This window comes from Phaethon lepturus, unplaced genomic scaffold (assembly GCF_000687285.1).
Source record: "Phaethon lepturus isolate BGI_N335 unplaced genomic scaffold, ASM68728v1 scaffold56080, whole genome shotgun sequence".
Taxonomy (NCBI): domain Eukaryota; kingdom Metazoa; phylum Chordata; class Aves; order Phaethontiformes; family Phaethontidae; genus Phaethon; species Phaethon lepturus.
In genome coordinates, this window is record NW_010515247.1 from 1 (window position 1) to 14,822 (window position 14,822).

Sequence of the window (14,822 nt, forward strand, 5' to 3'; positions counted from 1 at the left end):
GGGGGGGCACCCGCCGGGGCCAGGGCCTGCGACACTCCATCTCACCACTCGCCCGTTTCAACAGAAAAAGAAAAAAAAAAAAAAAAGCCAACCCTTAAAAAAAAAATGAGGGGAAAACAAGTCACTCCTCAAGGAGTGTTAATTCCCTCAAGGGAATTAAGTCACGTGTGGAATAACTGAACCATAGTATAAAACATATAAACCCTTAGTCAGAAGTAAGTGCATTGTGTTTATTGCTACAGTGCTGATGTAAAGGTTTTTTTGTTCTAATAATTGCCAACAAGTCATTTATTTCATTGACATTTAAAGTCTCCACAACAATGTAAAATATTTAAATTATTACTGTTCTACACTGCCAGAAGGTTTGGATGCATGAAGCCAAACAGAGGTGGTGTTAATGCTGTAGAAATGCATCTTATCTGTATTACTTTTAGCAGTTCGCTTAATTTTTTTGCTACACAAGTGCAAATAAAGATACAATTGCTGTTTTCCCCAAGTATTTGAAATCAGGTGCTAATTTACCAATTATAAGGTTTCCTACTTGAAATGTATACATAGTTCAGACAAAGATTTGAAGTAACATGGATCTATGTATATTTCAACATAATAATCCCAACCTTTATTAAAAATGCAGCTGAACACTAACTGTTATCACAGCAGCAGACTAAACAGAACCTCCCTTACTAATCGCTTACAAGAAGGTTTCTTCTTCAGAAAGACAAAGCTCTTAAAATCTATTTTAAAGTGTAATGTAAGCCATAAATGTTGTAGACCATATTTCTATGCCTTAAATATTTTTTATAGTTATGGTGGGTTAACAGTCACAGAAAAAATGATCTAGCCTTGATTTAAACAGTGAATGTATTTGGAAAGACTGGGCCAGCAATTGCTTATGGAGCAGATGTGACCTATGAGAAAGCATATGAAACTCAAACTGATTTTCAAGCACAGAGGTTCATGGAAGTCCTTTCAAGTTCTCAAAATCCTGGACTAGCATCTCCAGTGTATTTAAGATTTCAGTCCATTTTTCCAGCGACCTTCACAGCTGCAAATTCTGGATATCCTGATAAGCTCTACCTATGAAGAATCAGTGCCTAGACTGCTATCAAATACACCCTGCACATCACAGATCTTCCATTCAAATTTCTCATAAGCTGTACACATACACATTTCATTGGCAGGGTCGGCCGAAACAGGAGTCGGCACAGCTTTGTGCAGCTATGCAGGATGCTTCAAATTATGGAGCCCTGAAAACAGGGAAGTTTGCTACCCGGTGATACAGACAATTCAGCAGGACACCGCTTCCCACCACTTGTAAAGTGCTCTTTAGAATTAGATATACTTTATGCTACAAGGTAGGTTGTTGCATTCATAGCCACAAAATCCCTACAAATTTCTTGGGCCTTTCAGTTCTCCTTTGCATGATAGGGAATGAAGGTGTTCAGGCCTAGTAAAGAAGAAACAAAATGTATCTGTGTGCAGCTTGTGCAGGTCAATAAAGTGACCAAGCAATCAATATGATAATTAATCTTACAAAAAGCCAGACTAGACTATGAACTTTGGCTGTTATTTTAAACTTTGGTGTTATTTTAGATCCGATTAAACTATTTTGAATATTGAATTGTACTTTGGAAATGGTTTTAGGCTTTGTGCTAAGTCAGTACCTGATGGCTTGCTGTATATTTTTGCTAAGTTAATTCAATCAGGAAAAGGCAAATGGTATTTCTGTGAGAAAAGGTCTTCCCTCAGGTGCAATATCAAGGACAGCAACAAAAATCCTGACTATATGAGCTGATAGCAATCTCCTAAAATAATTAGGACTTCATGCAACAGCTCCATATCTCTGCCTTATACTAGAAGCATGCCAAACAGCACATTTGCAGTTTTGGGGGGGAAAGAATGATCCCTTTCAAAGCAAGATTTGACCCCTCAATTTTACCATGGTGAACCTCCAGCTGTTTGTGTCCTGATGCCTGTGTTGTAACCATTCAAGTTTTAAACTTAGTAGCACAGACTACTATAGCTTCTACGCCATAAACTCTGCAACGCTGTAAAATCAGTAGCGTAGTACTAGAGTCAGACATTTCCCTGTGGCTAATTATTCCTTTAGCGCCTCATAAGCCACCTTCTGCAGCATCTGATCCCAGCCCTGATCCACAGACCACATTTCTGCTCCAGTCTAACAATTTCTCTGCTCCCCCACTAGCTTCTCAAAGGCAACTCCAGGCCTTTTTTTATCCAAGGGGGATAGAGGAATATGTTCTGTAAGGGACTTTACACAGAGAAACAAGATAAAGTGATTATCCTTATGGACTATTCACTCTTCCATTTGTAAAGGAAAGAGTTCTGCATACAACACATGCCTAGAAAGAAATCAGTAGGGAAAAGAAAAGAGTTGCTGAGTGCACCACACCACCACAGGGCTGTTAAACTTCCAGCTGTTTGCCCATCTTGCTGAGGGCATCGCTGACAATGTCCAGCTCATGACGTAGTTCATTCACCACAGTGGCAATGCTCTTCGTGTCTTTCAGGATCTGCACGCTTTGAGTATATGGATTGTACTTCACGCCAAATGGGCGCTTGATGGTTTTTGCAAACTCTCTGTTCAAGTAAAAAAGAGAGGGAGTTATAAACAAAACACAAATGCATCCGCTGTATGTCGCCAGTACCAATAAAGAAAGTAAGTAGCTTTGAAAATTGTTTAAAATAGATGTAATTGTTATATAGGGTTCATCATCTTTCCCACCCAGCACATGGAAGACCAAGCAAATACTAACCTCAGCTTTCCAACCCCATGAAAGATAATTATAAAAATGTGACAAGAATGAAAGAGTTTGGTGCTGCTACTGAGAGATGCACGAAATCACACCTGCTTTTGTAAAACAGGGAAGAAAATCTGTACCTCATCTTTTCCTTTGCTTCTTCAAAACTTTCAGAAACAAAGTAAACCTCCTGGAAAGTTGTAATAAGGCATTCTTGCTTGCAGGTGACCTTTGGATCAAAAGGCTTGACTTTGGCACTGCCAGAGAGCGAGTGCTGGTAACATAATGTGTTATCATGTGTCAGAGGAACATCACCACCCAAAGAATCCGTGAGAAAGATGACATGAAGCAGAGTGAATAAAAAAAAGATTAAGTGAGACCATATTTAGTGTATCGCTTCTTAAAATTTTTCATCTGCAAGACAAACAGCAGTTAAAGCTTAACACACAGAGTAACTCTGAATGGTCATATTCTTGCCAATATGAGTCAAAAAAGGGATTCCTCAGACACGAGGCTCATGTGTAAACAAGAGCAATGCTTTCAGAATCTGGTTAAACCAGCAAGACCTTTATTCTGAAAACAGTTATTTGGAACCCAATGTTAAGAAATAGCAGTCATCTAATGCTTTCTGTGAAAGACACGGGAGATGCTCAGCATATATCCAAAAGCAGACTGTCCAGTAATTATTGCCACAGTGAATTTGCTTAAAGTCTAGTAGGTATCTTGGAGTTTTCAAAAGAAAGATTTTTAGAATTATACTTCATAAAAAACAGGGCAAAACAGTGACAATAATAAACAGGAACAAACAAAGAAAAGAGTTAAATAAGCAGTAGATATTCTTACCTTGAGCTCACTAATCGAAGAGAGCAAGCCAGCCCCATAAACTCGTAGCTGTCCCTCTTGCTTACACAAGCCAAACTCTACAGTGAAGAAGTAGCACTGAAACAGAGAAGGGAGTAAAATAAATCAGCCTTCAGCAAAGACGCTGCAGTGAACTAGATGGGGACATTTCTATCTGTACGTAGTGTCAAACAGTAGCAAGTATCAGATAGTCATCACTTGTTCATCCTTCTCGGATATTTGAAGAGGAAGGAAGCCAGAATGGAAAGGTGAAAAACCACAGGATTGCATGTTTCTCATAAGAAACATTGATATTATAGATGACCCAGCTAGGCTAGAAGCTGTTAATGTCAGTAGGAACATGGAGATGTAAATCTGTTTTCAGAAGTATTGTCATGACATGACATCTTCAGCTTAACAGCAACACTGCATTGAGAGGATCTCTGAGTGTGTGAAAATATCAGCCCTTTTACGGTTTGTTCCTCACTTGCTTAGTGGCCTGTAAAATTCAAGATGCTTAGTTTGCTGGATTTCAGGATTTCTGCATGGCGTTCTTCATGGGGAAGAACACTGTTTTCATAGATGGATTAATTCTGCTCCCACTATGGTAGCAGAAATTTTAACCCTAGCTACACCACATGGGAAAAAAAAAATTTAAAGTATCAGCAAACCAGTTCTTTCATATCTGGTATCAATTATTTTTCACCTGCATTTAATTTTAAGATTATAATATTTTTGCCAAAGCATCCAGAAACTGATATCCAGGAAATAAGATTAATTTATATTGTTTTAATTTCCTATCTGAAAAGTATCTAATGCAATGAAGACACCGTATCATTTCAAATCATCCTACACATTAAAGAAAGAGATTATTTTTAAAATCATTGAATCGTGTTTCCAGAAGTAAAAAGATTTTGTTTGAAGAAAGAGACTGTAGCATTTCAGTCTGGAAGAAGTGATCTACCACCAGAAGTTGCACCCTTACTTGACAGCCACGTGAAGAAAAATACCAATCATATCAACCTTAAAATTAATTTTGTTCCTAGCATGGAAAATTGTTATATGCTCTAAAAGCCAAGAGCCAGTGAAACACATAGGTCTAGCAGCTGGTGTGGCTAATGTTGACATGAAGCTCCACATTTATTCGATGAGGTGGGATTGGCCTAGTAAAGCACGAAGCTTTCAATGGGATCACCAGGCACTGAAACACTCACTGTTGCCAGCTTTTGGACAGCCTCATCTGATGCCCCAAGTGATGCAAGACCAATTTCCTGGGAGAACTGAGCAAAACTAGGTTCAGCCAAAAGAGGGACGTGGCCTAGGAGCTCATGGCAGGTATCACTGGAAAAAGAATCAAAACAAGAAATCTCATGATCTGTCTTTGTGGTAGAATGAAAAAGCAGCACCACTGAACAGATACAATGTTTTGTGTTAAATTATGTAATATCCAGAAGTCAGAAAAGTGTCAATCATGTCTAGCTGAAAGCAATTGAGCAGGTCATACCAGCTCTACATAAGCACTTAAACTCAGATTTTCAAATGAAGCTGTCTGAAATGAAGATCTGAGCTCTACATTTATGAAGCAATTGAATATTAAACTAACTGCGCACAAAGATATCAGTAAGAGTTCTCCATTAAATGCTGTACTTAGGAAAGTGGCACTTGAGCATGCTAAAACTTCATTACATTCACTGTGAAGGCTGAGTCTTCAGCACCTTAAAAATAAGTTTTCTTGCTGGTGTTCTTGAACAGCTTTTAAGTAGCTTGGCTCTGGGCAGCGAGATTCAAAACTCTCTCAAATTCTACCCCAAGATTAAATGACTCACGGCTCTGGTGTATAGAGAGGGTCCGAGCTGTGTCTAACATATTGAGTGCAGTGAAAAACTCTAAATGCCAATCCTGCCAAGAAGTCTCTGGGTGACAGGTATCCAGCAACGGGGCGAATGGTGAAACCTGTGCGCTCTGAAAAGGAACGGAGAAATTGTACATTAGTTTAATGTAGAATTGCACAATGTTGTCTCCTTTCCTGCTACAACTGGGGTAAAAGCCACAGCACTACTTTGGCTCAAGAGCACGTGGGAAAATTAGGCACAGTTAGAAAAATTAGGCCTAAGCTTGAGAACAACCAACATTTAGTAAAAGTGTCTCTACCTCTGTGTCAGTGGATTTCCTATGGTTTCATGCTTAGAGCCAACATAATACAACTAGGTGTCTCTTCAGCCAATTCTAGCAGTCTCTTCAGAGGTAGCATTGCCCCTCAAATATCACTGTTTGTATATATTCAAGACACAATACATGAAAACACCCATGGCCAAAAGGCTTCTTAAGGACCAGAAAGAATACAAGCAAAAGTGACCAAGGATGTTCTCTCGTGCCCACAAAATAGCAGTGCTATTTGCAATGGACATTAGTTCCTTTTTGTGTAAGAAAATTAGCACATTACCTTTCAGGAAGCGGGACACATCTTCCAGCTGGGGGATATTGTCTTCCCTGTAACCACAGTATTTGGTGAGCAAGGGTAAGTTTTTAAGGTACTCTCTGCAGGCATGAGTTGGGTAAAGCTTGTTAAGCTCTCGGTAAACGGTCCCCCAGGTCTTGATCTCCTCCTCAGTGAATTCAATCCTGGGAATTGGGTCACCACTACAACGAGAAAAGGAAGAAAGGACACTCCTTGATAAGTGACTAGTAACAGATGACTCATTTACCTACTATTATTATTTAACATCTATACAGCTGTGACACCTGGTCAGGGTGCATTAGGCACTGTCAAATACACAGTGAGATCTGGTCTATGCCCTGGAGAGCTTTTAGTCTAAGAGCTTGCCCTCTTTTCAGCCTAAATCAACTGAGAGGAATCTTTGCATTGACCTCACTGGAGCCTGAAAGCTTCAGTTCTGTAAAAAGTTTCTTAGGTATTTAATGCTGAGAGTAACATTTAAAATACCTGCATAACCTTTACAGCTTCAGGAGCTGAGAACACATCCTTTTCCTCGTTGGCCTTCCCTGTCTGCACTTACTTTCCATTACCTTTTTGATTTGTTTTAGAAAAAGAGAATTCCTAAATTAACAACACATTCTGTGGAAGGAGCTAAATATACACATTAGGCAAAAATCATACTTCTACGCAGAGGAGACAAGCATCTGCCTGAACATATTAATTGTAGTCCATCTCTCCTATCTAGCACTCAGGGTCTTGATTAAAGTGGATTATAGCAACAGTGTGACCTAAAGCCCACTGAAAGCAATGGGAGTGTTACGTTGACCTCCACTGCCAAACAGGTAACCAGCATGGCGGGTGCTTTCCCAAAGGAATCTCTGTCAACAACATTAACAGTAACCAGTTCTGTACTGTGGCAACCAGTTGTATTAACACACAGTGCAACAGAGCTCTAGATACCTACAATTTCTAGGTCATTTCCAATTGAAGAACTTGGCATCTAAATTCAAGCAGGCAACAGCAACATGAAAATTACGTTCAGAAAGACTTTACAGCACTGGGCTATGAAACTCTTGCTGCTTTAAGAGCTCTCTCTCCCTCCCCCAAGCAGCATCTCTAAAGACAGAAGCTCTTCAAGTTTCTTTTCACAGAAAACTTCTTATCTACACATCACATGCACTACTTTGAACCAGGAAAGAAAACTCGAGTATTAACATTTGTCCAGAGAGTTTACACTCAGTGGTCAATGGGCCATATATTGGGTTTTGCCTCGCCTCCCTCTCCTTCGCAAAGGAGACCCATCTGCCCTAGTCAAGTTAGTACATCCTGGCACAGGCAGCTGTGCAACAGGCATTGTTCACCCTCTTCTTTTGTTGCACCCATTTCCAGAGAAGCCGAGAGGGACTGCAGAGTCCAGATGCACAACACTGCAGGAAGCCCACGCTGGCATCGCTGCACATCTGAGGAGCAGCACTGCACAGATGCCGTAACGGCCGAGCAACCACAGCCTCAGATTGATCAGAGGCCTGGGGAACTGCAAGACAGCCTAGATCTACCTTTTAATCTTGTCTTACATCTCCCTTTGTTTTACCCCTCCAGCTCCGATTCCCAAGTCAAGCATGTCTCAGCACGATCTGAGCCCAGGGAAGGTGAGCTTCTGCCAGTCCACTCTTGCTATTATTTCAAGGCACCCAGAAGGCTTATTCTGGAAGAAGTCAAACTTACTGTTTGTAGTTCATAGCCAGGTCTGCAAAATACTTTCGCCTCTTGCGATAGACATTGTCTTTGAAACCCTGGCAGAGGGAAGGAGAAAAAACAAAGTTAAATGAGTTTCCAAGCTTTAGTAAATTAATTTAAAACAAGACACTCAAAATTTCTTCAGTTCAGAAATATAAAAGTATGCTGCGTAAGAATGAGAGGACAGGGCAGGAACCTCATAGCTGTGGTCTGAAATGTTTAATAACTATGAACTAAGCAAATACTCCAAAGTAAGGATCAGCAGTTTTATGAATGCAACTATATATTCAGTAGACAAGGATTCATTTTAGATATATCAGTATTTATATAAACTTGCGTGCTTATTCTAAATTACAGAACAAATTGCCCATTTGCACTGACCATTTGCACTGCCCAAGTACCAGTTTGTTTGCTCCAATTATAGTAAGAAAGAGGAGGAACAAAGCCTGCCTCACAAAGGCTTTTTTTTTTTTTTTTTTTTTTTTTTTTTAATTCATATGCGACCACTCAGGGCCCAGACCTGGAGTCCTAGCAGGAGTAAGCCTTGCAGAAAGGCACAGGAGCTGAATTCAGTGATGGCCTTGCCTGAACTAGGAAAAAGACATGAAACCCCCCAGAGAAGGTACTCAGACCCAGAGAGGCACGACTGAGAGGAAGGAGAGGGAAGAATAAAAGCTGCAATTTTGTAAAGTAAGCTCTACAAAGTACATTTTCACTAAGGATTGTGCATAGAAGGGAAAAATACTTACTGGATGGTCAGCATCCAAATCGGACCCGTACATCAGCACTCGGTTTGCACACTTATCCAAATCTGAGATCTTCTTTGGAAACCAGGGAACATTCTCCATGTCTAGGGAACGCATGGAATCCATGAAGTTATTAATAACACCAAGCATGCTGAGGGAGGAAACGCTACTTTCAAGTATGGCTATGGTGGTTACAAGTGAAATCTATAAATTAAAAGGCTCATGAATAAGACAAGGGAGCCCACTGCCTATCTGACACCAGCCTACAGCTCACACTTCCTCCTCTGTCACTGCCACAGTCTGCCTACAGAGCACAGCCAGCTCCAGAGTGTCCAGGGGAGGAAACAGTTAATACGGGTTTTCTGTGGCCCCTACTGTCATTACTGTTAGAGTAGTATCTAGAGGCTCTCACTGAGACAAGGCTTCTTTGTGCATAGTGCTGTGCGACGCTTCTCAGGTACTAAGTGTGCAAAGGAGCAGAGAAGTGGTTTGCCTGTGGTCCCTGCAGAGTGGGAGCAGGTTTGGAGTCCTCTCATCCTGCTTTACTGACTGTAGGAAAAAAACGTTGCTCTGTGGTTATATACCTCAGAAGCAGCCAGCTTTGCCGAGAGGTTTGGAAGGAAGAAGAAGAGAAGGAGGCAATTTCAGCCCTGCAGCTTTAGAGAGATGCTTCATTACGGTTTTGCTACTATTTTTTTTTCTTTTTTTTTTTTTTTAAGCCCAACAGAGTTTATAACCAGCTCTTGGCAGAGTGGTTAATATACTGTGTTTCTGCCCCAACGCTCTTCAGTATTCTTAAAAAAGACAGAGGGAGTGTTTAGATTGAAATTCCCCTTACTTAGGGCTAAAGTAAGCCGTTTTTATCCGAGACACCAGATCTCACCTTCCCCCACCTACCAGCCCGTGCCAAGCACAGTGGCTGAGAAATACATGGGGCTGACTTCCTGCTGCCCTGAACTGTAGGCATCTCTTTAACTAGGAGCAAAGGTAAACGGGATCTGAAGCATCCTAAAGTTAAAGGCATCTCCTTCACACTAATATAACTAACCAGTTATGATGAAGAGCCGTTAAAAAATAAAAAAACTTAAATCAAGAAATAAATGAGGAAATTGCAGAATCCATCTCCCACTCTCTCCAGTGTCTGAACTTGAACTGGTATCTGTCAGCATTACACCTCTGTCATCATGGTGTACAGTCCCTAGCCAAGCCTTGCATTCAGACTTTGCCTACATGCTGGCCTGCCCTGGCCTGCGCGGGTGCAGGGACGCCCACTGATGCCAGCTGTGCCTCAATGAGAAGGGATGGGAGCACAGGTAACGGACACGCAATTTGCATCAGCCTAAACAGCCTGTAGCCCGAGGTGACACCAGCCAACGCAGCCCTGCTCATATCAACCAAATTACACTCATTCACAAGACGGAAGCATAAACCTGGTAGCTACTGATTGAAAACGCTACACAAATGCAGACGTGGACGCCGTAAAAAGATTTCAAACCAACACGTTGAAAAGTGCATTTTCATCAGAACTGCCTGTTGTACTTACCATCTTCCTGGACATTGAAATGCTCTGTCGGGTTCATAGAGACAACGTTGACATGGGATTTCAGGAGCTGGAAGATCTCATTCAGTTGTTCCCTGTTACTGTCACAGTCCACAAAGATGTCAAACTCAGAATTTCGTCTCTTGGACTTGCGTGACTCAATGTGAACCAGATTTACATGCTTCTCCTGTTTTGTAAGAAGTAATGTTTTCAAACAGATTGACTACAAACAATTTACTAAAAACTAAAATTTGTTTTTCAAATGCATATTCTACTGCCATGGACTATTCACCACCTTTGTGACGCTATTTTAGTTAATTTGATCTCTTGGTAGCAGTTTGCTTATTGGAGGATGGGGGATGGTTTGATTTTAAAAAGCCTCCCATGCAGAAGAAAATGAAAAACATCCTGTGTTTTTTCAATTTCACTTACATTCAGGAAGCACAGAAAGACACAGTCAGGAGGTTTAAATTCATAGACCTTTTTCTTTCATCCCTCCCATAGGAAGCTGATTAGCAACTGGGGCTGGGGAAATTCACCAAAATGCCAATCAAGTCACCATATAATTATCTCACAAGCAAGCAAAGGATTTAAAAGCAGTAGTTTTCAGGGCATAAATTTCACTTTTATCTGAAAAATAATTTAATCATATGTCTTATATCAAGAACAAAAAGAAAACCCCAGGCTAAGACATGCAGGGCCAGATGGCACAGCACAGCGGCACTGCGCATATTCCTCACGCAATACCTGCCCAGCCACTGAAGGAGGGCTGTTGTGCAATCGCAGTTCCTCTGTCACCCTCAGTCCGGCTAGGCAGGGTGACAAGGGCACTGGACTCAACCCAATGCAGGTCAGCACCCCAAGTGTCTACCTGCCATCAGCCCGAGCTTCAGACCCACCCCTTATATGCAGTAGAAACAATGAGTGCCAATCCTCTTTTCGTGAGGGGAAAAGACAAAACTCTCTCAGTCTTTAGTAGGCATAGATGCTACATTTTGTGAAGATTTTTAGCCAGCCAGGATCTAATTTCTGAGGCATAAATTTGCCTTTCTTGCTAACTTTGGGTGCAAAGTGGGAGCCAGGTTAGGAATCTCATCCTTAATAAATGGATGTAAATAATTCTAGTGTGTTCCAAAACTATCCTTACAATTTAAAAATACAGAGCTGCTGTAGCAATGTGATTATTACATACCTGAAAGAGTTTTAATGCTTTTACAAGTCCTCCAACTTCATTCTTCAAGGAAAAAATGATGGCTGTTCTTCCTCTTTCAGATGTATGGTCTTCATTCTCTTTATTATCGTCAATCATCATGTAATTTGACTTATTTAACTAAATGCAAACAAACAAAATTTTTTTTTTAATTACTAGTAGTGCAAAAAGTGTAAAGCTTTACATTTCAGTTTCTCTTGGGGTAATATTGTGTTTTGATTGATCAACCACAAAAGGAAAGGTACCAATTAAATCATTACACAATAATGGGCATCAAGTTAGGCACACACAGAATCTGTGAGAGCGGAGGGTGAAATCCTGAGATTTCTTTTTTTCAGTTGAGTGATTTTATAGACATCTTTAGTCATTCCCTAGGATGCAGAAAATGTTTTCAAAGTACAGTTTATAATTAGCATTGGCATTTCATGGAGGTGGCTATAAGAAGTCAGCAGAAATAATAAGTTGAACAAAATACTTGTTAGCAAATTCAATGAACACTGGTAAAGGGAATAATCCAAAACCTGCTAGATATAGGTAGGAAAAGATGGATCAGGATTTAGTAGATCAGAACTGAATAATCATTGCCTTTGTCTCGCTCCATGACTGTAAAGCGCTGCTTTTGCAGAGAAAGGAGACAAAACCTAAGGAGTTAAAACATTGTGCTGACCAGAATCTGTTGACTACAGACAGTCCCACTCTGATCAACCACAACCAAACTATTCTGCCTGTTGGGTCCCCTAATTCACATGTCAAACCCTTATCATAATCACCCAAATCACACACTAAAAATTTTCACACATCCAACACTGTAGGACCATGTGGTTTTGTACATTACTAGTGATCACACTCCTGACTCTGTCGAAATCATCACAGATCACAGATCACATTCTTAGCTACATGTAGCCAGGCCATAAATAGAGACATCATAGAAACAATTAAGAATGTGGCATATGCAAAGTAAAGAAAAAATACAAGGCTTAGAAGCAGAGGCTGTGTCTCATATGTCTTCAAACCTTGCAAAAGTAATCAAAAAATGTGAGGTTTCTGAAGGAGCCAGTGAGAAAAAGGAGGGGAACAATGAAGACATATTATTGCTATTTGGAATTATTTTTTTATTTGGCACAGCTTTTAAAGATACAACTATCTGGTGCCATTTTTGGGAATGGAAAGAGCAAAAAATTAAAATGCAATCAAAATGCAGCAGTTCCATTGATTCCCTTCTATAGACTCTCCAACTTTAACCTCTTTAAAATGTATAATGCTGAACAGCTAAGTATTTCTATCTATAATAGGTAAGTTTAAAAATAAAAACCAGATTTTTATCTTTTATCAAAATGTTTCCATTTAACTTTCAGATTAAGAAGGTAATCTAACAAAATAATTAAATTTGTTTCATTTTCAATTGAGCAGTTTACAACAAGGCACATATTTGATGCTTTTCTGAGAAAGTTTTCAAGCAGATTACTAGATGCAAGCTCTTTGGGGTACAGAGATGGTACCTCATGGAAGAGGTCTTGCTCCAAGCCCACTGATGCTATTGGAAGTACCTGGATTTCTGACTGGGTCCTCACCCCTAATGAGTTGTCAACTATACAATGAGCCTGGATGACAGTGTCAGTCCATCACACTGTTTCTGACCCAGCAAAGCACTGCTCTCCATGAACCTGAGCGCAGACATCAAACTGGGGCCCAATCCAGGTTCTGCTGAGTGGCTTGCAGGTTTCACAGCTCACTTCAGTGAGCATCAGATCAGGATCACAAGAGCCAGGGACAGACAATGAGCAAGGGTATTCCAAGCAGAAAGAAAAAGCTAGTAACTCCACAATTACAGATAGGTTATTGGTTTTCTCAAGTGCAGAGATCGCCATTTGTGGGAGTCAAATCCCACTCAGATGGTACTGCTGTAGAAGAAGCTGAATGCAAAAAAGTCTCCATTACAAATAGAGTAAGATGGTGGTCTTTGAAGGCAAAAACTATTGGGCTGTTTTATACATACAGCTTATATGCAGCCTGTTGGCTTGATTCCACATTCAGGATCATTGACTTAAGACAAGATCAGCTTACGAGATTTGGCATAGTTGCATGCCATATTATAAGGTGCACAGCTAGGACAAGCTACATGCATTGAAGACTAATGTTCTGGTTTTGTATTTTGCTCATTCAACCAACATTGCATTTAGGATCAGGTGACAACATTTATAAAGTAAGACATTTAAGAGACCAGCGAAGAAAATACAACAAAATGCAGTGTGTTCTTACACTAAGTTCTAAAAATTACCTCTAATTTAGGAATTTGAAAAAGTTGCAGGAGAGAAGTTCAGATGCCTGCAATGCCAAACGCACACCACTTACATCTCTAACCCTAAACCAACATTAATCTTTTGCTTTCAATTAAAAAAGGAACTGAAAACAGGTCTGTATTAATGCAGCAACCGTTTCGGCGCAAGGTAACCAGAAAAAACGGTAACGCAAAAACAATTCCCCTCCTCCAACAGCCGCACCTTCATTTTCATTTTATTCTGCATCAGTAACTCAGCTCTAATCAAATCTGACACTTTTCCTTTGCATGGTAACACATTTAAGCTTTTTGGAGGATGCGGATGAGAATATTGCATTGATGCTTGTTATTAATGATGCAAATCATTAATTGATTTGCCATCAACCTGACTCAAGTCTTAATGGTAATACACAAACACCGGGATACTCTAAAGCCCATATTTAGATAGGTATCTAGATGTCTCCTGATTAAAGATCAGTCATTTTGGAGCCCATAGCAATTACCTTCCCTTTTTCCTGCTCCCTAAAGAATATTCTCTGAGACAGGTATTTGAGAGTGCGTATTTTGTGCTTTAATTCTTTATGTTAATGGATAGCCAAGATTTAAAATTATCCAAACATAGTCATCTAAAGGAAATTACATTTTAGAACCATACATTGAAGACCAAAAAATCTTTTAAAAAATGTGTTTAATACAGATTGCCATTAATTGTACTTGATAAAAAGTCTCAACGGGCATTTTATATCCTCCTCCCTCTTTAAGTAGCTGCTTACTTCCTTGCTGTCCTTTTGACACACTTCTTAGCAGGGAAGGATGAAGACTTGATCTTAAGAATGACCGCGACTAGATGTCACACTATGGGGAAATTTTTCAGCCACGCCAAAGATCTTCCTTAAAGTTAGTTCTCAGACACTAAACTGAAAGGTGTGTTGAACAATGTTTTTGGCTTCCAAACATCTGAGGGATACGGCGAAACAATCTTTTGTGAAACTTTGCTCTACTACAGTCAGCGTTGTGTTTTCACAGGAATTTTACTGACTTTATAAACCGCACGGTATCACTAACCGCGGCCAACACATAAGCACTGATTTTATCTGATTTTCTCTGATGGACTGAGCATATTCCCACTGTAACATGAAATAACCCAGGAGTGGACTTTTCTAGGCTATATCACACCCTCTGCCTCCTAAGCAACGATGCACCAGAAGTTATTTTTGTTCTACCTTAATTTCATTTGCTCGCATCTGAATTTTACCACTTTTCACTCACACA

General features: G+C 40.1%; 1 protein-coding gene across 1 annotated transcript; it reads right to left on the reverse strand.

The window, feature by feature from the left end:
- Window positions 1–2,426: 2,426 nt before the first annotated feature.
- Window positions 2,427–11,383, reverse strand: TPH1 (tryptophan hydroxylase 1). Its single transcript, XM_010295426.1, has 10 exons — window positions 11,255–11,383; window positions 10,066–10,249; window positions 8,526–8,626; window positions 7,765–7,832; window positions 6,046–6,242; window positions 5,429–5,564; window positions 4,817–4,943; window positions 3,606–3,701; window positions 2,903–3,036; window positions 2,427–2,601 (listed from the first exon to the last, which is right to left on the reverse strand). The coding sequence occupies exons 1-10, from the start codon at window positions 11,372–11,374 to the stop codon at window positions 2,427–2,429; spliced, it is 1,338 nt and encodes a 445-aa protein (XP_010293728.1). The 5' UTR covers window positions 11,375–11,383.
- Between the last annotated feature and the right edge of the window lie 3,439 nt (window positions 11,384–14,822).